A 23,378-nucleotide genomic window follows, 5' to 3' on the forward strand; every position below is an offset into this window, starting at 1 on the left:
TTGTTAAAGGTGAAAACGTTGTGATCGAGGATGAAGTGGATGAGTTGTAGGTTGGTGGTCAGAGATTGGCAGTTGTTGGTATTGAGTACAGACGCTGTTGCCGCAATGCCATCATTGTGGGGGATACTGGTGTAGAGTGGCGAAACATCCATTGTGACAAGGAATGTTCCTGTTTCGTGGGTGCTGAGATTCTGTAAGAAATCTGACTGGTTGCGACAGAAACTGGGGGTCCCTTTTCAAGGGTTTCAAGATGCCCTCAACATAGCCAGAGAGGTTCTCACACAGGGTTCCGTTGCCTGACACAATGGGACAACCAGGTGTGTTGGCTTTGTGTATCTTCGGAGGCAGTAGAAGCCCCTTCCGCATGACGTGCGTGGGATGAGAGTACGTACGGTACCCTGAAGGACTGGATCAAAAGTCTTGATCAATATGTTCAGTTCATTGGTGTGTTCTTTGGTCGGATCTGCTGGTAGTTGCTTGTAGTCTTCCTGGTTGTTCAGTTGTCAGTACACTTCCATGCAGTAGTCCATTCTATTCTGAAAGACAATAGCGCCCCCTTTATCTGCTGGTTTGATGACAATGTTGCTATTGATTTTGAGAGTATGGATGGTTTTGCACTGAGATCGGGTAATGTTTTGCTCTACCTTGTGGGAGTGGAAGATGAATCTGATATTTACACATTACCTGACAGTTTGAGCATACATGTCAAGCCCAGGATAGTGGCCCTCTAGAGGAGTCCAAATCGACTCCTCCTTTGGTCATTTCACTATGGATCTCTCTGATGACTGTTCTGGTTCGTTGGTTGTCTCTTGGGATCGCTGCTCACATCTTGGAAGAACTCCCAGAGTGTCATTCGTCTGATGAATTCCTCCTTATCACTTTTTAAAAAATAAAACCTTAAGTTATCTCGAGAATGTGACTTAAAAAGAAGTTCTGGGATTTACATATTAATGAACCGAAACCTGCAACTCATTCTAAAAGATCAAAGATTTAGCAGCAATCTAGGCTTGTTCGATACATTGTTTCAATTGCATGACACTGATCTTTTGCTATAAATTCTGTGTCGTATGATATTGCTCCACAGCTGCCTGAAGGGCAGCACTCTGAAAGCTAGTACTTTCAAATAAACCTGTTGGACTACAACCTGGTGTTGTGTGATTTTATACTTGGAATATACAAATAAGCCATATTTCAGTAGCTTGATTTGAGAAACAAAAACAAAAAGGATACTAAAAGTGCTTCTCTCCCTCTCGATCTCAGAAACCAAAATTATGAGAAAGTGATATTGAGAAAATAATTTTCACCAAGAAATCCAGATTTTCTGCAAGCTTCACCATTCCAGAGGAAGCAGGACAACTGATGAACCTTTGGGGTCTCAAATTCACTCTCGCAACTCAAGAATTCTTAAAAACTGCCTGTACCTTCCTGTCCTGACACCCTTCTCTCCACTGTTCTTTTTAAGCTTATTACCTGTGTTGTACGTATGTGTTTGATGAATTTTAACTTATTTTTTGCTAGCTTAATATGTAATAAAACTCCATTCTCTTTCACTCAATAAAACCTCTTCATGTTGATCTGGTTAACTAAGTTAAATTGAAACTTATGCTTGAAAACTAAATAAAAATATGTGAGACCAATGGAGGGCTTGTTAAAAAATTCAGAGGGGAACAGATTACCCCTTCTAGCCTTGTTGCAACAAAGTCCAAGTAAATGACAGCTCATAAGGCACATTAGGGACTTGATATTTAAGAATACTACAACCCTCTGACCCTGGGCTGAAAATGTGTTGCTGGAAAAGTGCAGCAGGTCAGGCAGCATCCAAGGAGCATGAGCCCTTCTTCAGGAATTTGACCCTCTGACCCTGGTCAAACTAATTTTAATCATAAATACAAATTTAGTCTGTGATAAATTAATACAAACTACATCCATAATATTGTTACTGCCAATCTGGACAAACTTAAAGGCAATTCATCAATATTGATATCTATTAACATCCTGGTCTCCAGACTATAAAAATACTCAGAAACACTCAAGTAGAGAAGAAATATACAAGGATAGTAACAGCAATGAGATAGGACAGTGATCAGGAAAAACTGACTTTTTTTAAAAAGAAAAGACTTAGGTGACCTGGGGCCCTCTTGCGACAAAATGGCAATGTTCCTACCCCTGGACTAGGAGGCCTGGGTTCAAGTCCCACCTGCTCCAGAAATGTGTAGTAACATCTCTGAACAAGTTGATTAGGCTAAAAAAAAGTAGCCATCTTTAAAATTATGAATCGGTTGGGTAAATTGATGTGGTGAGCACATTCCCACTTAAGGGCAAAACAAATAGCAAGTTACCATGAATGCTGGGAAACCAATCCTGGAGTTCTGACAAAAGATCATCAAACCAAAATGTTAACTTTGTTTTTCTCTCCACAAATGCTCTCAGTTCTAATGCTTTTTTCTAGTACTTCCTGTTTTATATTTTGCTAATATTCATTGAAAGGAAGAACAGCTTTAACTTTAGATACTTCCATGTCAACAAAGTCTGCAGAGGGTGACAAATTATAAACAGGAGACAGAATCAATTTTTTTTGTGGTATTAGATGAGGGAAGACTTCTGGGCAAGCTACCTGTTACTCTAGAGCAAAACAACAGGATTTTAAAAAATATTTATATCTGAATATGGAGATGACAATTTCTTTTAACATATAATCAGATAGATGACAACTTGACAACACAGCAGCAATGTCTGAGTCAAGGTTATGTGCACTGGCTATAATGGGGTAAAAGTACTATCAACCATTATGGTTTTATATTCACGTAGTAAGCCAGATAATTATTATAGCTGGTAAACTGTGATGTCGCCTTAATATCTGTGATTGGGGCATTGACCATTGTATGCTTCATGGTCTATTCTGACTGACTATAACGCACACTAGAAACACTTTTTTAATTTAACTATCGACAAAGCCAAGTTAACCCTCATACAGCCCGAGAGATGACAATAAAATTCTAAAACATATATAGCTTTTTATATAGCAACATTCCAACAGTTTTATGGGTTGACAGCACAGGGTGAAAAGTTAGAAAATATAAAACCTAGATTATAAAGAAAATTTTGAAAAGTTTTTTGTTTCAGTAGATATAAAGTGAAATAATTTTTGAGGAGACAATTTTTATATATAACTCGATGTAATTTTTGTGGTCCTAAAACAAAAATGCATAGGCTTGCAGCAATTATCTCAAACTGAAAGTTGAAGGTTTGTCAGTGATCACCGGTGACAGCAATCACTTGTTAGTATGATGCCTAGGAAATTCAATATCATAGGTCATGGATTGTGGGTCCTTGCTTGGTTGATGAGCTCGATCCTAGAATTGCATCCTCAAGTGATTGCTGTCACCAGTGATCATTGACAAACCTTCAACTTTCAGTATGAGATAATTGCTGCAACCCAAGCATTTTTGTTTTAGGACCACAAAAATTACATCGAGTTATATGTAAAAATTGTCTCCTCAAAAATTATTTCACTTTCCATCTACTGAAACATTTGGCAGATCCACCCCACCAACCTCCGCATGCATCACATCATCCTCTGCTACTTCTGCCACCTACAAACAGACCCCACCACCGGAGAAATATTTCCCTCCCCACCTCTATCAGCGTTCTGGAGAGACCATTCCCTCTGCGACTCCATCATCAGGTCCACGCTCCCCACCAGCCAACACACCTCTTGTGGCACCTTCCCCTGCCACTGCAGGAACTGCAAAACCTGCGCCCACACCGCTCCCCTCATCTCTGTCAAAGGCCCTGAAAGATCCTTCCACACCGACAGAAATTCACCTGTACCTCCAACAATGTCACCTACTGTATGTGCTGCACCCAAACCAATCTCCTCTACACTGGAGAGACAAGACGCTAACTTGCAGACCGTTTCAGAGAATATCTCTGGGACACCCACACCTACCAACCCCACTGCCCCATGACTAAACACTTCAACTACCCCTCGCACTCTGTCAAGGACATGCAGGTCCTGGGCCTCCTCCATCACCAAACCCTTACCACTCCACGCCTGGAGGAAGAACACCTCACATTCTGCCTTAGGACCCTACAACCATATGGTATCAAGGTGGATTTCAAAGGTTTCCTAATTTCCCGTCCCCACACATTATCCTCATCCCAAGCCATCAAACCCCACATTATCCCAGTCCCAAGTCACCAAACCCCATATTATCTCAGTCCCAGGCCACCAACTCGGTACCACCCTCCTGACCTGTCCATCACCATTCCCATCTATATGCTCCATCCTCCTCTCTGACCTACCACCTTCTCCCTCATCTTTATCTACCTATCACTTTCTCAACTACCATCCCCCCCAAGCCTACGTTCATACATTCATCCAAGGAAGTTGAAAACATTGAAGGCAATGCTTCCTTATGCTTCTATTTTCATTAGTATTAGTATCAGTCCAAGGAATTTCAATGAAATAATTTATCCTCTTCAAAGTACTTCCATAATGCTGACAGTAAATCTTTCCAACCAACATACTTTTTCTGACAGTCAAGTCTCCAACTATAACGTGCAATGCTGCAATGATGAATACTGCACCTGTCTTGCTGCGGCTGAGGCTTGCTTTCCATTGCGGTAACCAAGGATGGTGCTAATTCACATTGTTTCTCCACTGATAAGCGGGGATATCCCATCTTGATATATATTATTGTAAAATTCTGGGATGTGAAAAACAATACAATTTGTTAAAGAGCATTTTATAAAAGCATTTTGTAATGATTCAAAGTTTGTGAGAAGATTTGTAGCTCGGGTGCTCGTTGTTGTGGTTCTGTTCGCCAAGCTGGGAATTTGTGTTGCAGACATTTCGTCCCCTGTCTAGGTGACATCCTCAGTGCTTGGGAGCCTCCTGTGAAGCGCTTCTGTGATCTTTCCTCCGGCATTTGTAGTGGTTTGAATCTGCCGCTTCCGGTTGTCAGTTCCAGCTGTCCGCTGCAGTGGTCGGTATATTGGGTCCAGGTCGACGTGCTTATTGATTGAATCTGTGGATGAGTGCCATGCCTCTAGGAATTCCCTGGCTGTTCTCTGTTTGGGTTGTCCTATAATAGTAGTGTTGTCCCAGTCAAATTCATGTTGCTTGTCATCTGCGTGTGTGGCTACTAAGGGTAGCTGGTCATGTCGTTTCGACCAGCTATCCTTAGTAGCCATACACGCAGATGACAAGCAACATGAATTCGACTGGGACAACACTACTATTATAGGACAACCCAAACAGAGAACAGCCAGGGAATTCCTAGATTCATGGCACTTATCCACAGATTCAATCAATAAGCACATTGACCTGGACCCAATATACCGACCACTGCAGCGGACAGCTGGAACTGACAACCGGAAGCGACAGATTCAAACCACTACAAATGCCGGAGGAAAGATCACAGAAGCGCTTCACAGGAGGCTACCAAGCACTGAGGATGTCACCTAGACAGGGGACAAAACGTCTGCAACACAAATTCCCAGCTCGGCGAACAGAACCACAACATTTTGTAAGGAGTTTGATACCACGTTGATAAACTTTTCTTGAATGTAATAAGTATCATAGTCACCCCACTACAAAGAGTTATAAATGAATAGTAAAGAAGAACTGCTCTTTTCCACAGAGTCCAAGCAATCTCACTTCCAAAAATTGCAATAACGACAAGAAACTAAACTTTCAAAAAAATCTGCTGGCAAATAAGGCCAGCATCAGGTGTCCCCAAGTCAGGGATATCACAAGCATTAACCTCAAGCCCAAAGTAAAACCACTGGGTCAATGATAACCATCAAATTTTCTCCCTGTCACTTCTCTAATTTCCTTCCTTTTTTACAAAGTTCATTCGTGGGCATCATTGATAACTATTTGCCCACCACTGGTAAAGATGGTGACTTTTCTCTGGGTATAGTCCCTCTGTTGCCAGTAACCTCTGGTGGCGAACCATAGAAATACCATAAAACACAAAGGTCATTTGCCCCATTGTCTCTGTGCTGGCTCTCCACAGGAGCAAACAGGACTGCATTCCTTGCAGTTATTCTTCACTTAAAAATGAAGGCACTTATATTGGAAGGCTATTTGACTGCAGAGGGGATACCTGCTGAACCCAATCACATTCACAACCAACACAAGAACACAAAAATTAGGAATAGGCCCTTGTGCTTGAGTCAGATTTGCCTTCATTTAAGACCATGGTTAATCTGATTATGGTCTCAACTCCAACCCCACATCCCCATCGCATTACCCTTGATTCCTTTGTTGATCATCAATCTATTTAACTTAGCCTTGAATGTATTCAATTATCAAGCCTACACTGCTCCTGGGGAAGAGAATTCTACACAATAATAAACCTTTGAGAGAAAAGCATTCTCCTCACCTTTGTCTTAAATGGAAAATCCCTCATTTTTAAACTGTGTCTCCTCGTTCTAGGCTCCTCCTTGAGGGAAATATCCTCTCAGCATCCATCCTGTCAAATGCTTTTATGCACCTGATGTTGATGTAACCAATTACTCCAACATTTTTTTAACATCTATAATATATAAATTAGGGAGGTTACATTTCCTCTAATTTCCCCAGCTGCTGCACAGACCTCTGTAATTGTTGTGCAGCAGCAGCTGGAGAAAGCCTAAGTGAGTGTGTTGGCACAACGATCAGTGATCATGGACCTTCGAAGCGGATGAGTGGCTGGTAGTTACTCACTGTGACGAAGGAAACAGCAGCAGGATCCTGATACTGAACCAATAATGTTTCCACTGGTAATTGAATTTTAGGTCGACTCTTAATACGCTTGTTGAGATGAACTAACAGTTCCATGACCTGAATTTGAAAACAGAGAAGCTGCTTAATTTACTGTAACTATTACTTGTAAGTAGATAAAACATTTGCTTCATACACAAATTTAAAAAATCATTGTTTCTAGCTCTGTCTGTTGATGTGAGTGGGACTAGGTACTGTTACGGTTTCAAACTTACTGACAAATAATGTTCATCATAAAAGCCATAGCTGCTGGGCTTTGCACAAACTGAAATCATAAGTTGCATTTAGGAACAGGTACAATCAAATAATTTTTATATTGAAAATGATTTTTATTGAAAGGGTTGAAAGCATACAAGATGGCTGAATAGTTTGATAAATTTTCATAAACTGAAAACTGCAGTCATAAGAAAGGAGCCGGCTGTCTGGGTGCAGCCCACAGACAAAGTTCGTTTAAATTCGTGCAAATGCTTCACCCCTGAACCATTCACAAACATCCAGATGCGATCTGTTATTCAGGTAGGTGTGGGCCAAGCTGTTCAACTCAATCATTTTGGACAATGGACGCCAGCTGAGAATGGGATTCCACCTGCCACAAATCTAAACATTTTAAACAACAGACCTAGAAATGCAGGTTCCCCAGCTTGATGGGACGATATTTGGTAAATGGCCTGTTTGTAAATGGAGAGCATGTGATAAACTAATCCTTTGTATTGAAACAAACTGCTTTTCCAGTGTCAAAGAGCTAAGATCAGAAAGACCATAGGTTGGTAAAATTAAGAAGATAGTTTGCACTTCCTCATTCTCTCCTCAGCCATTCCATGGGCCTGTGTCCTGCTTATGTACAACCACCTAAATACCACAAGCAATATCTTCAACATAAACAAAACAGCTGCTGATTGCAGAAGAGAGGGATCATCTGACATGTCTTTGAATTGTCTCAAAACAGAAACTGTCCAATGAAGCAATTTGCAATATCTGTATACCACTGAACTTTTTGGACTCAATTTAACCTACGCTCCCTGCTCGAAATTTACATGTGTATGTGAGACTGTCTCGAATATATGAGAGTTAGAGCATTTCTAATGCTTTTATATAGCTCGGAAATTAAGCACAAATTCTAATTCCTTATTGGTGTGTTTCATATAGTGAATAACAAAAATTGATAAACAAATTATTTTAAAAACATCTGTTGCTGTTGACCGTACAATGGAAAGAGAGGGAAGCTATTTAACCCCACAATACCATAACACAGGATGCATGTATAAGTCATGGATGGCTGTTAAATATACAATAGCTGTGTGAATCAAGCTGCAAAACCAACTGATAACATGGCTAGTATGTTATTAGACCAGCGATACTAAGGATTATCAATCCAGAGAAAGTGAAAGGAAACTGAATAATGGCAGTTTGGAAATTTTAATTCCATTAAAAATTTCTGGAAACAAATTAGTATCAGAATTAGAAGTGGCCATGAAGCTATTGGATTGTTGTAGAAATCCAACTGGTCCTCTAGTGTCCTTTCTGAGCCATTTTTACCTGATCTGGCCAAGTCCTGTTGATCTGAATTGCTCTCTAAAGTGGTCTAACAATATACCCAAAAAATAGGCTACTAGAAGTAATCTTATCATTTTGTGGACTGCAGCAATTTAACAAGAAATCCCGTCGCTACATTCCCAGGGCAATAATGACTGGACAATAAATGATATCACTGTCATTGACATAATGTCTCAATGCTGTACTTTCTATCTTGTTTTAATGAATTTCATTTGTTGAGAAAAAGAAACTGGGGACAAGAAAATTTAAAAAGGAACATCTTTGTACAATAACTACGTGGGTCCTTTCCACAAAGTGTTGCTAAATCTTGTTCGTTATCATGCAATATTTAATTAATTAGTCACAATAGGAATTACCTTCTTTCAACTAACATTAATACAAATGGGGCGGCATGGTGCATCAGTGGTTAGCACTGCTGCCTCACAGTGCCAAGGACCCGGGTTCGATTCCATGCTTAGGTGATTGTCTATGTGGAGTATGCACATTCCCCCCATGCCTGTACGGGTTCCTCTTGGGTGCTCCGGTTTCGTCCCACAATCCAAAGATGCACAGGTTAGGTGGATTGGTCATGCTAAATTGCCCACAGTGCTCAGGGATGTGTAGGTTAAGTGCATTAGGCAGAGGTAAATGTACAGGAATGAGTTTAGGTGGGATACTCTTAGAAGGGTCAGTGTGGACTTGTCGGGCCGAAAGGCCGGTTTCCATATTGTAGGGATTCCAAAAAGAATTTCAGAGGACAAGTTTTTCTGACAAAGTACTCTATTGGTCTTTGCCAAAGCCACAGTATATCCAAAATCCTTTACTGAACTAAGACCTTCCATTTTTAGTGAATCTGAGAAAGATCAACGAGGCCATTTATGCATTGAACCACGGGAGATGGAAGAGATTCAGATGAATACTTTGGGTCAGCTTTTACTGTGGAGAAAGAAATGGAGGCAAGAGAACATTATAGAAGCGACAGTGCAGGAGAGGTCTTTGAAAACATAAAGGTGGAGAAATCTCCAAGACCTGATCAAGTGTATCCCAGGATGTTGTGGGAAGTTAAGGAAGAAATTGAGGGGCCCCAGCAGAAATACCTGTATTATTTATAACCATGGGTGAGGTGCCAGAGGATTGGAGGTGTCTGATGTTGTGCCTTTATTTAGGAAAGGCTATATGGAGACGCTTGAGAAGTGTAGACTCCGAGCCTTACATCGGTGGTAGGTAAATTGTCGGAGGTGAATCTGAGAGATAGGATTTACATACATTTGGAGAGGTAAGGACTGATTAAGGATAGTCAGCATGGTTTTGTGTGAGGAAAATCATATCTCTCAAACTCAATTGAGTTTTTTGAGGAAATAACCAAAACGATTGATATGGGTAGAGTGGTAGAAGTGGCTTATATGGACTTTAGTAAAGCCTTCAACAAGGTTCAGCATAGTAGATTAATTGTTAAAGTTAGATCACGTGGAATTCAGGGTGAGCTTGCCTATTGGAAACAAAATTGGCTTGACAGCAGGAGACACAGTGGGTGGCACAGTGGTTAGCACTGCTGCCACACAGCGCCAGAGACCCGGGTTCAATTCCCGCCTCAGGCAACTGACTGTGTGGAGTTTGCACGTTCTCCCAGTGTCTGCGTGGGTTTCCTCCGGGTGCTCCGGTTTCCTCCCACAGTCCAAAAATGTGCAGGTCAGGTAAATTGGCCACGCTAAATTGCCCGTAGTGTTAGGTAAGGAGTAAATGTAGGGGTATGGGTGGGTTGTGCTTCGGCGGGGCGGTGTGGACCTGTTGGGCCGAAGGGCCTGTTTCCATACTGTAAGTGATCTAATCTAAAAAAATAGGGTGGTGGCGGAGGGTTGATTTTGGGACTAGAGGTCTGTGACTAGCGGTGTTCCACAGGGATTGGTACTAGGTCCACTTTTGTTTACCATTTGTATAAATGATTTGGATGAAAATATTGGAGGCTTAGTTAAAAGTTTGCAGATGACACCAAAATTGGTGCTGTAGGGTACAGTGAAGAAGGTTATCTAAGATTACAAAGACATCTTGATCAATTGGGTAAATGAGCTAATGGAAGAGTAATGGAAGCTAATGGAATCTGATTTGGATAAATACAAGGTTTGTTTTACCAAAATGCAATACAAGGGCAGGATTTATACAGTTAACTGTAGGGCCCTGAGAAGTTGTAGGATGGAGAGACCTAGAGGCTCAGGTACATAATTCTTTGAAATTAGCATCACAGGTAGACAGGCTAGTTAAAAAGGTAGCTCGCATGCTTGCTTTTATTGCTCAATTCTTTTGCGTATATGAGTTGGGAAGTCATGTTGAGGTTGTACAGAACATTGGTGAGGCCTCATCTGAAGTACTGTATGCGGTTCTGGCACCCTGTTATAGAAAGGATACTATTAACTAGAGAGGATTCAGAAAAATTTACTAGGATTTTGCTGGGAATGGTGGGTTTGAGTCATAAAAATAGGCTGGAGCACAGGAAGTTGAGGGGTGACCCTGTACGGGTTTATGAAATCATTAGGGGCACAGATAAGGTGAATAGCAAAGGTCTTTTCCAGAAGGAGTTCAAAACAAAGGGGCGTATTTTTAAGATGAGAGGCGAAAGATTTGTAAAGGACATGAGGGGCACTTTTTTTTTTACAAAAAGAGTAGCTAGCCAATGGAAGTAGCGGCTGCAGTACAATTACAACTTTTAGGATAAATACATTAATAATAAAGGTTTGAAGGGATATGGGCTAAATGCAGGCAAGTGAGACTAGTTCCATTTGAGAACATGGTCAGTATGGACAGAAGGGTCTATCTCTATGCTGTATGACTATCTACAGTATTGAAAGTGCCTTACAGACTTAGTCAATCGACAAATGCACAAATTAACGTAATCAGTATTCATTTTGGAGTTGTGTCTTTCATTTTTTTGGCAAACTGAATAGAACCTTCTCATCCCCAATTTTACAGGGGTGGTGATGAGGTAATGGTAATTTCACTGGACGAGCAAAACCTGCGCCCACACCTCCTCCCTCACCTCCATCCAAGGCCCCAAAGGAGCCTTGCACATCCATCAAAGTTTCACCTGCACATCCACCAATGTCATTGGTGGATGTTATTATATCCGTTGCTCCCGATGCGGTCTCCTCCTCTACACTGAGGAGACTGGATGCCTCCTTGCATCTCCGGGACACCCGCACCAATCAACCCCACCGCTCCGTGGCCCAATATTTCAACTTCCCCTCCCACTCTGCCGAGGACATGCAGGTCCTGGGCCTCCTCCACCACCGCTCCCTCACCATCTGATAGCTGGAGGAAGAATACCTCATTTTCCGCCATGGAACACTTCAACCTCAGGACATCAATGTGGACTTCACCAGTTTCCTCATTTCCCCTCCCCCCACCTCACCCCAGTTCTAACCTTCCAGCTCAGCACTGTCCTCATGACCTGTCTGCCAATCTCCCTTCCCATCTATCTGCTCCACCCTCCCCTCTGACCTATCACCTCCACCCCCACCCCCATTTACCTATTGTACTCTTTGCTACCTTCTCAACCTCACCATTTATCTCTCTACCCTGGAAGCTCCCTGCCTCCATTCCTGATGAAGGGCTTTTGCCCAAAACATTGATTTTCCTGCTCCTCAGATGCTACCTGACCTTCTGTGCTTTTCCAGCACCACTCTGATCTAAACTCCAGTAACCCAGGGGCCCAGGTTAATGTTCTGGGGTCATGGGTCTGAATGACAACTAATTGTTATAAAGACATATCTGATTTAGTAACATTTTTTAGGAAATCCGCAATTCTTACCCTGTCTAGCCTACATATTTCTCCAAGCCCTGAGCAATGTTGCTGACTCTTAACTGCCCTTTGGGCAATTAAGAACAGTCAATAAACTCTGGCCTCGCCCTTGATGCCTACATCAAAGAAAAATGAATAAGAAATTACTTGATCTGATTTAGAAAGCTGTTTCTGTCAGACTAATCACTTGCGTGGGACTTCAAACCTGATATCCTAGTCACCATTAAGACCATCCATTTCCTAATGGCCTATTTCACCATTACTGACTTTCTTCTCTGTATTCGAGGGTTTACGTTCATCTGCAAGATTGCTTTTGGCATTCCATCCCACATACCTGTCTCTAGCAAGCTTCAGTAGCCCTGATCTCCAAAGTTTTCAAATTTAAAATCTTTCTCATCTGCAAGTTTGTCCGCAGTCTGATCTCTCACTCTACCACTGCAAACTTCTTCAGATCTATTCACAGTAAGAAAACTGAAAAATGATCAAGCCCAGTTCCTTTATTAATTTTCACAAATGGAAACAGGTAATACCATTTGAACATAAAATGTTAGGCTATAACTTTTAACAACAAAGAGTGTAATATAAACTTACTTTTTTACGCACTCCTTCCTGAACACTAGACAGCTTTAGCAGAACAGGAGGAAGAAATTTTGAGATTATGTTTTGCAGTTGCTCATCTGTTTCAGCAAGGCCAAGGCGCATAAAGACTCGTTCAAGTTGATCTAAAATATATGAAACAAAATTCAGTACTTCAAACAATATAGGTCATTAATTAGGAACACTGTTTACAAACAGACTGCAGATAGCTCATAGCTTAAATAGCTCGTAATGTCAATTCTTTCCAAATAGGTCTGTCCTGATAGGTTGAAATTCATCTTTTGACAATGAAAAATCCTTTGTCGTTCAAGGAATCTGTCACCTGATTAATTTCTGATCCGAGGATTGCAGGGATTTTGACAAAGTCAAGATATTTGGACACCATTTCAAGATTACTTAATTTAGGTATAACACAGTAATCTGCAATTTGGAATGTTTAGAGGTGGGGGTGGCAAATCATTTCTGGATTTCAGAATTTTCTATTTCATAAAGTTAGATTGCCTAACCACAAGTCTATGAACCAGGTATAAACGTATACATAAAATGTGCCAAATTAAGACATTTAACAATTTTGAAATTCATTCTTCTGAAATATGGCTGATCCTAGATGTCCTAATACACATGGTTGCAGAATAAACAATATACTCCTTTATAAATGTCCTTTAAGACTTGCAAACCTTCACCTTCTTCATTTGGAAGACACCTCACTTCCAGCTATTTCAAGTTCTTACCTTATCTGTAGTCTGTATTCTGATGCTTCCCAAATGTGATCCATTTTAAAACACACACCCACATCTTTCCACTCTGCTTCTCTTGCTTCCCAACCTTTTGGTCTAGTTGGAAATGCATGTTAAACAGAGTGGTCAGCCTGGGTTCAGAAGCAGAAACACAGCAAGTTTAAAACCACTAGTCATCTTCCCAGCAGCTATAAGGAATGCCAGTTTTTCCCCCACACTGAGACTCAGAAATTGGTCATTCACTGAGGTATACATGCCTGTGATCATGCACAGAATCTGATAACATCTTGTAGCAAACCTTGGCCACCAATTGTTTTAGAACCTCCTTGTCAGTACACTAAGGCCTTATTCTGCCAAAACTGACAGTGAGTATACAACAACCACCCCACATTTAAATAAAATCATGAATCGGCATCTTCGCTCATCAAAGTGAAGTTTGGATCTAGAATATCAGGAACCACATGGACAACCTTGACAGTGACAGCAAGCCCCATTCACCCCACATGTCGAAGAGTTTGCAGACTATCAGCCATTTCAGAATCCACTGAACCTGAGTGGAAGAATTTCAAGGAACACCTCAAGAAGGTGGTACACTTGACTACCTCTTGGTGTGTGAAATTGGTGCATAAATATCCCAAGCAGACTTGGCACTCATTGCTACAAGTGTTTTTAAAGCTTAATGAGAACTTTGGGCTCATGATCAACTCTTTGCCATTTGCTTCAAGGGCTTTGGCAGCACTGAGTGCTATGTCTGAAAGTGGCAAGGACCTGCAGAAAAAAATCCCAAGCAGATGCTCTGGACTAAGGATATTACAATTTGTGTACAAATGTACAATGTTAAATCAAGTGGTGTGCAGATCAATTTCATTTCATGAACAATGTATTATTCTGTGACCAAGACAGAGCTAGTCTCATTAAGATTACAATTCCTATTTTTAAAATAAACAGGTTCAAAAGTAAACTAGATATTAACTGCTTTTGGTCAGATACTACAAATTGGAACATGGTGGTAAGTTTCAGACAGCATGTCAGAATTAATCAGCAATAAAGCAAAGGAAAAGATATGGATTGTGCTGTCTTTGCATGCTGTACATATTTAAATGATATCAGTGAATGCTGTGCAGCAATAAACACTAAGTCTATTAATATATGGTTTTAAAAGCATCATGTTATAAATGTAATAAAATATATTATTTCTATATGTATGTGGAAAATATTATTTCCTGCAGTTAACTCCTGGGAGGGAAATAAATTTACTTCACTCCTGTAGGGCAGTTACATAAATAAATCTGTGTATGTGCCATGCGGGGGAGGCAATTGAAGAGAACAGCTGTTTACCTACAATATCTATTGCGCAGACTGTCTGATCTTTTTAGCATTCACAATGTGATGGGAAAAAATATAACTCAAAACCAACACCTAAATCTTACTGCAACTGTACTTCAGAATCTTATTCGGATGTTTAAAGTTAAAATGTGTGTTGAAGACTTCTGTATACAACCGCCCTGAAGCATAATTAATTGAGCAATCTTTCCAGAACTTGATTATATAAGTGTTAAATCTTATTTTTTAACAATAATTTACAAAGCTTATCATGTGCTCAAAATGCCCTAAAGTAATTCACAAACTCATTACCTTTGAATGCTGTTACTTTAAGGCAAAGTGGCAGTCAATTTGCAAACATGAAAATTCACAAATAGCAAATGAGATAAAACACCAATTATTCTGCTAGTGACATTGGCTGAGAGAAATGATATTACTCGAAATATGAGGATGGAGGAAGAGGGGCAAATGAGGTGTATACTGTCAGCTAAGTTTATACTCTTAAAAGATTAGATTCCCTACAGTATGGAAACAGACCCTTTGGCCCAACAAGTCCACACCGACCCTCCGTGGAGTAACCCACTGGATCCATTTCCTGGGATTAATGCACCTAACACTATAGGCAATTTAGCTTGGCCAATTCACCTAACCTGCACATCTTTGGATTGTGGGAGGAAACCAGAGCACCCGGAGGAAACCCACGCAGACAAGGGGAGAATGTGCAAACTCCACACAGTCGCCAGAGGCTGGAATCGAACCCAGGTCCCTGGTGCTGAGAGGCAACAGTGCTAACCACTGAACTACTGTGCTGCCCCAAAAAGTAAAACTTTCTGTTGCAGATTGGAGCCAATCTTGCCAGATAATACTCATCTGTCTCGCATTGTCCCCACATGTAGCTCATATGCAACTGTTCCATGAATGTCATCCAAATATATTTAGGCTGACCACTTTTTGTGTTGCCCTCAACTTTGTCTTCTACAAAAGGTCTCTATAGCTTTTCAGTTCTGATCTATTTTCTGAAATGATGACATTTTCTCTGGATGTCACTTTTAGAATTCTTTGCGCTCTGAAATTTCAAGTGCCTCTTCACTCATCTTTTGGAGTGAACACGAACGTTTTTTTTTAATTCACTCATGGAATGAAGGGCCAGCGTTTATTGCCCATGCCTAATTAATCAAGGAACAAGTCAGCCACATTGCTGCGGGCTTGGAATCACGCACGGACCAGGCCAGAGAAGATGGCATTTTCCTTCCCTCAATTACCTGACAAATTGACACTTATTTCATGGTCATGGACTCAATTCCAGACTTTTTATTGAGTTCAAATTCCGCCATTTGCCATAGTGGGATTTGAACCCAGGTCCCCAGAATGTTGCCTGGATCTCTGGTTTAGTAGTCAGGTGATATCACTGGGCAATCATTGGAACTCATTGACTACGAGGTCCTTGACTGGCCCACGTTAACAGCCCCAATCAGGAAAGCCCTGGCTGACCACATTAACAAGAGTTCAAAACTGGCCATAAACAGGTCCAGGCAGTGGGCCATAGAGGGGGTTGTTATGGCTGATTGCCTACCCCTCTTCCGTGGTTACGTTCAAGCTCGGATGTCCCTGGAGAGGGAGCATGCGGTGTCTACCAACACCCTTGAGCTGTTCTGGGAGAGGTGGGCACCACAGAGAGTGAAGTGTCTTATTTCCCCCTCCAACTCTATTTTGATTTAACCCCTGCCCTCCCCTTCACCTTTTGATCATGCAGCATTGCCCTTTGATGAGAGGGGCATTGCTTGTCACTGGCCACTCGGATGTTTCCTTTCTTCCTGATGGTGGAAACTGATTAAAGATTTGTACACCTGTTGTCTTTCACTGTGCCTCACACCTGCACAGACACACCATGGGTGCTGGGGAAAATATAAGCACTATTGCATTGGGGTAAAGTTGAGAGAGAAAGAAAGAAACAAAAAAAACCAGGAGATTTCGAATCACCTACATTCAGGTGATTGACTCTGAACTGGCTGGCCACAGCCAGTGAATTGTATATGAGTAAAAAAAACAAAAAAATAACAGGAGTTTGGGATTGTCTGAGCTGGCTGGCCACAGCCAGTGTACTGTACACAAGTGAAAAAAACAAAAAATAACTGGAATTCAGGGACTGACTGAGCTGCCTGGCCACAGCCAGTATATTGTGCACAAGCAAATAAAGGATGGCATGGCAATGGAATACCGGCCTCTGTGCAGTAATTTCAGCCATAATCTTCCCAAATATGGCCAATGTATGTTTTCGCATTCACTTTTCAAAGGCCTCTACTTTCTTCCGCACATCTTTACACATTGGCTAGGGTTCTGATGTATACAGATGTATTAAACAGAAAGCAGAATCTTCAACTTCCCAAAAGACGATTTGAGCATTCAGATTTGTACTTCTGCAGTGAGTCTAAAAATCCAAAATCAGATATGTTGAGTGGTAGCTTGCTATAATACTGACTAATTAAAGGGGATATTACCAAAGTGCACATATGAGAGTCCTATCGAATGAAATGACGAAAGAATATCCTCATGTGGATCTTTCCTTGTGTAAACTACTGTCTTCATCACTAGTTCTTCCTCTGGGAAACAGGTTAGAAGGGCCAGAAGTTCTTCTCTTAGCCATCAGTATTCGTATATTTATAAGTTAGCTACATGGAACAGAATATTTACCCTGGAATGGCTGTGTATACTTGAAAAGAATAGACTACACCAGTGTCAACCATAGAGGTGAATACAGAAATTCAACTGGGCTCAGAAGGCTAATGAAGCTACTCAAATTTAGCCTTTGTAAAATACTTTATAACCAATGTCGTCCCAGTAATCCATCAGACGAATATGATAAAATCCTAAGGCGTGTCAAGATGATATTGGGAAGACAGTGGATCAACTCTCAAGTAGTCCCTTCAGAGTATTCAGAATCCAGAACATCGTAGCAATAATTTTGAACATGCAGGATGGATTAATTAAAAATGTATCTAATGTCTCCTCTGACACGATTGCAATGAATCAGGAATTAAATAAGAGTTAACACTAACTCATGGAAGAAAGCCTAGCAGGATCAGTCTTAATTGGAGACAAGCTAATATTTCCCATCAACTCACGAACAGAACTCATTACCTGAGGAAAGTCTTTGGATGTGAAGACTTCTCAACCAACAGCAGTTTTAACAGGTAGTGAGGGCACTTCATTTGTGCTTAAGTTTTCACCTTAGCCTATTGGAAAATGAGAAAAATGTTCTCACTTCCCCATTTCCCTCAGAATAGAGCAGCTACTGAGAAACCATAATTAATTCCCAATCAATAAACTGAAAATTCACTTGTGATATCCTGGAGATTAAAATTTGAAATACAATGAAAAGCAATTGTGTACTTGTAATAAAAATAAGGTTTTCTGCTGGTGGAACAGCTCTTGAAAGAGTTCTTTGACCCAATGAAAAAAGTAATCATTTTTGTAAGCTCAGCTAATGAAGAAAAAGTACATGAGAAACACAACATTACTTAGGTGTCTAAACATTTAAAATGGCTTATTTCTACAACATACTTAGCATACCAAAACTAAAAATGCATTTGCAGTTTGGAAGTTTTGTTTACAGATGATGGTGCAGTACCATGGAATACTGGTGCCTATCAGACTTTTGATTTTGACATATTGACAGCCATGCTGCCAGCCAGTCATCACAGGTCAATCAGAAAGAGTGAGACATCCCCAAAACCCAACAGGTATGAACACAAACAACACAGTGCATCTGGATAACACAAAAAATTGTTGAAGTGAAAACAGAAATCAAATTATCTGCCATATTTAGTTAATAATACTGTATTTACATGATGTCGGAACTAAAGATCAGCCTTATAGAAAACCCTGCTTGAGTTTTAAAGATAATTGATATGCTCCTATTACCACAAAAACACCTTTGACGGCAAATATGCTTTGAGGTAACCTTGCAGAATAAATAGCCCAGAAACAGCACCACTCCAACATAAGCATCAGATATCCTGCTTTAATTCTGACAAGGAAGAGGTGAGCTCCTGCCACATATTTTCATCACTACTGGCACTACAGATTCATCATTGATGGCAGAGCATCAAAGGCCTATAATGTGTAAGGTTATGATTTGGCCTTAATAGAAACAGTTAGATGTAGCAGTACTAGAGTAGATTTCAGTGCAGAAACATCCATGGTAGTGGTAATCTCAAAATGAACTAGTTAATGCAATGTAAGTAGACAAATGGAGGAATAGCACCAGATCATATGATCAGAGGTATTTTGCAATTGCTGGTAAGCTGAAAGGAAATTGAGGATAATATATGCAGACAAATTAGAAAATAGCGATGAAAGTAGAATTAATTTACCAAACTATCCTTCTGTTCCTGTCAGGATAGCAATTTAACAGAAACCATTCTTCAACAGCAACAGATATTCCTTACACTCCAATACAGCACTATGATAGTTTGTCTGAGACAATCTTCTTCCATTATTGCTCCAAATGTGACATGTAAGAACTTTTAGTTGCAGTCATAGTTTAGTGACTGCTATCACCTAAATCATTTTATGATGTTAAATCAACCACTCTGCAGTTTTGTTCTTTAGTTTCTACGTTCCATGGTTCTGTTGGAATTCCCTCTGTTTAACAAATGTCATTTTCATTGTTATTTCCTCCCTTCCCCATTCAAATGTTTCATTAACTCGTCTTGCTCTTTAGGTGCTATGAAAGTCATTGGTACAACTTCCTTCTGCCAGAGAACTGCCCCAAAGCCACAGAAAAGTGAATATTTTCTTCCTGAACTTCCTTATGTGCACAATTCTCTCTCATCTGGTTCTTCTTTTATAACTGAATATAATTTTGAGATTATCATTTGCATCTTTAATCCAGTTTTTGAAACCCAGGAACAGATTCTTGGTAGCAGGAGTGGTGGTGGTACTGGGTGGAATAATTGGTGTACGTTCCAACATAAAACCAGGTGGGTTTCCAGATGGCAGTGTCATATCAGTCACTTACTGGTATTTTATACTATTAAGGAGCCCAAACCTGGGGCACTTGAGGACAAAAGCAGTCAATTAATGGCTGTTTAGAGCCCTCCTCATGGCATCACTGGTATCTTACACAGCAAGAAAGGAAGATAACCACTGACCGACTGGCTACAGAATTTGCAAGTGGGTCTCTCAGATTTGGATAAGTCACTAATGAAGATCTTCCATCAGTTACTGCTGCCCTACCCAACTTGATCCCTAACCTCTCACTGTGGCCTGCCTGATTGGCCCTAATGCACTGCCATACTTAATTTTGCATTCATAGAATCATAGAGATGTACAGCATGGAAACAGAACCTTCGATCCAACCCGTCCATGCTGACCAGATATCCCAACCCAATCTAGTCCCACCTGCCAACACCCGGCCCATATCCCTCCAAACCCTTCCTATTCATATACCCATCCAAATGCCTCTTAAATGTTGCAATTGTACCAGCCTCCACCACATCCTCTGGCAGCTCATTCCATACACCTACCACCCTCTGTGTGAAAAAGCTGCCCCTTAGGTCTCTTTTATATCTTTCCCCTCTCACCCTAAACCTATGCCCTCTAGTTCTGGACTCCCCGACCTCAGGGAAAAGACTTTGTCTATTTATCCTATCCATGCCCCTCATAATTTTTTAAACCTCTATAAGGTCACCCCTCAGCCTCTGACGCTCCAGGGAAAACAGTCCCAGCCTGTTCAGCCTCTCCCTGCAGCTCAGATCCTCCAACCCTGGCAACATCCTTGTAAATCTTTTCTGAACCCTTTCAAGTTTCACAACATCTTTCCGATAGGAAGGAGACCAGAATTGCATGCAATATTCCAACAGTGGCCTAACCAATGTCCTGTACAGCCGCAACATGACCTCCCAACTCCTGTACTCAATACGCTGACCAAGAATGGAAAGCATACTAAACGCCTTCTTCACTATCCTATCTACCTGTGACTCCACTTTCAAGGAGCGATGAACCTGCACTCCAAGGGTCTCTTTGTTCAGCAACACTCCTAGGACCTTACCATTAAGTGTATAAGTCCTGCTAAGATTTGCTTTCCCAAAATGCAGCACCTCGCATTTATCTAAATTAAACTCCACCTGCCACTTCTCAGCCCATTGGCACATCTAGTCCAGATCCTGTTGTAATCTGAGGTAACCTTCTTCGCTATCCACTACACCTCCAATTTTGGTGTTATCTGCAAACTTACTAACTGCGCCTCTTACGCTCACATCCAAATCATTTATGTAAATGACAAAAAGTAGAGGGCCCAGCACCAATCCTTGTGGCACTCCACTGGTCACAGGCCTCCAGTCTGAAAAACAACCCTCCACTACCACTCTCTGTCCAATCCAGAGGGACTCACTGCAGTCCCAGAAGTGGACAGTACTCCCAGTGACACGCCTGTCATTTGACTGGCTAGCAATACTGCAAGAAATTAACAAACCAATCACCTAAAACTATGGTCATAACCTCACAGCCCTGTGGAGGTGTGCTTATCTCCAACCTTTCAGCTACAGTTGAGCACACCGCTCATTACAGAAACTGCATTCTACTCTTCCTTATTAATTCTGACAAGAATTACTACTCACTGATCCTCCTTACTCTTGAGGAACATGTCCATCACTTATGCCCTTGGTTTCCATTAAAAATTGTCCAATATGTAAAAGGGACAAAATATAATTGTTCATAGGCTTTACACTCACTTTGAAGGACTGTCAAAGATTGGGCCACTCACTACACTGTTTGCATTGTAGTCCGGTTTTTTTCCTTCTGGGTCTCAGATGTTCGGCCTCAGCACAGACCGGGCTTGGCTGCCTCCTGACCCTGTGTGGCAGTCTCCTGGACTGACGTGGCAGCCTTTAAGCGGCCCAGCATTGCCTCAGCCTGAACTTTTGGTATTGAATGATCTCCCAAACTTGAGATCCTTGAGGCGAAGCCTGGCACTGTCTGGTGTCAAGGCCCAAGCAGACTGGAGGCTAGGTGCCAGCATGGGCTGGGTTGAAATAACCGTTGTTGCAAACCTTTTTTTTCTCTACTTCCTAATTTATTCCTACAATCTGCAATGCTGGACTTTTTTTTTCTTTATTTTTCTAACTTTCTTTCCCTAAGAACTTGTACTGAAGAATTTGTCTCTAGGTACCTTCATACCTAAGATGGCTTGATAAGTGGCAACTAGTAAACTTTTCAATTTGCTCATTTGAGTATGTGACAATAAAGCTAATTCATTCTGCTGGTGGTATATTCAGCCAGCTACCAGATAATGTTTTAACTGTGACTGTTACATGAATTCAAATTGCAAAAAACATGTTGAAAACTGAACACAGATGTTATAACTTTTGGTGTCAGCAACCAAAGGACCTCGGCGAAGTTAATGAGAAGGGAACAAGAGGATACAATCTTTTCATATGAGTTGTGATCTTGTAGGCAATTTCTGAAAGATTATTGGGAAATAGTTTCAATAGTAACAATATTTAAAAAGATTTACAGTACTATATAGGATGTAGGTTTGCTCACTGAGCTGGAAGGTTCAGTTTCAGACGTTTTGTCACCTTACTAGGTAACATCATCAGTGAGTCTCCAGATGAAGCACTGGTGGTATGGCCTGCTTTTTATTTGTGTATAGGTTTTCTTGGGTTGGCGATGTAATTTCCTGTGGTGATGTTAGTTCCTGTTCTTTTTCTCAGGGAGTGGTAAATGGGATCCAAGTCAATGTGTTTGTTGATAGAGTTCCGGTTGGAATGCGAGGCTTCTAGGAATTTTCGTGTGTGTCTCAGTTTGGCTTGTCCTAGGATGGGTGTGTTGTCCAAGTCAAAGTGGTGTCCTTCCTCATCTGTATGTAAAGAAAGTAGTGAGAGTGGGTTATGTCTTTTTGTGGCTACTTGATGTTCATGTATCCTGGTGGCTAGTTTTCTGCCTGTTTGTCAAATGTAGTGTTTGGTACAGATATTGCATGGTATTTTGTAAATTACATTAGTTTTGTTTGTTGTCTGTATAGGGTCCTTCAAGTTCATTCACTGCCGTTTTAGTGTGTTGGTGGGTTTGTGGCTACCATGATGCCAAGAGGTCTGAATAGTCTGGCAGTCATTTCTGAGATGTCTTTGATGTAGGGGCGAGTGGTTAGGGTTTCTGGATGCATTTTGTCTGCTTGTTTGGGTTTGTTGCTGAGAAATCGGCAGACTGTGTTCATTGGGTACCCGTTCTTTTTGAATATGCTGTACAGGTGATTTTCTTCTGCTCTTCGTAGTTCCTCTGTACTGCAGTGTGTGGTAGTTTGTTGAAATAATGTTCTAATGCAGCTTTGTTTGTGGATGTTACGATGATTGCTTCTGTAGTTCAGTATTTAGTCCATGTGCTGTTTTTCTATGGACGCTAGTTTGAAGCTCCCCATTGGCTGTTCGCTCTACTATGACATCTAGGAAAGGCAGTTTTCCTCCTCTTTAGTGAATTTTATGCCATTAAGGATATTATTGATGGTCTTGAAGGTTTCCTCTAATTTGCTTTGTTTAGCGATTACAAAGGTATCATCCACGTAGCGGAGCCAAAGTTTGGGTTAGATGGTTGGCAGAACTGTTTGTTCCAGTCTCTGCATTAC

At 41.0% G+C, this 23,378-nt stretch overlaps 1 protein-coding gene across 1 annotated transcript in view; it reads right to left on the reverse strand.

Annotated features, from left to right (window-relative positions):
* Positions 1-23,378, reverse strand: part of ecpas (Ecm29 proteasome adaptor and scaffold) — a 111,455-nt gene that overhangs the window by 82,414 nt on the left and 5,663 nt on the right. Inside the window, exons 2-4 of the mRNA XM_072588108.1 lie at positions 12,690-12,820; positions 6,716-6,832; positions 4,591-4,709 (exon numbers count right to left, since the gene is read on the reverse strand). Coding sequence (XP_072444209.1) covers positions 4,591-4,709; positions 6,716-6,832; positions 12,690-12,820 — 367 coding nt within the window. The remainder of the gene's footprint in view (positions 1-4,590; positions 4,710-6,715; positions 6,833-12,689; positions 12,821-23,378) is intronic.

The sequence above is a fragment of the Chiloscyllium punctatum genome, chromosome 2, assembly GCF_047496795.1.
Source record: "Chiloscyllium punctatum isolate Juve2018m chromosome 2, sChiPun1.3, whole genome shotgun sequence".
NCBI lineage: Eukaryota > Metazoa > Chordata > Chondrichthyes > Orectolobiformes > Hemiscylliidae > Chiloscyllium > Chiloscyllium punctatum.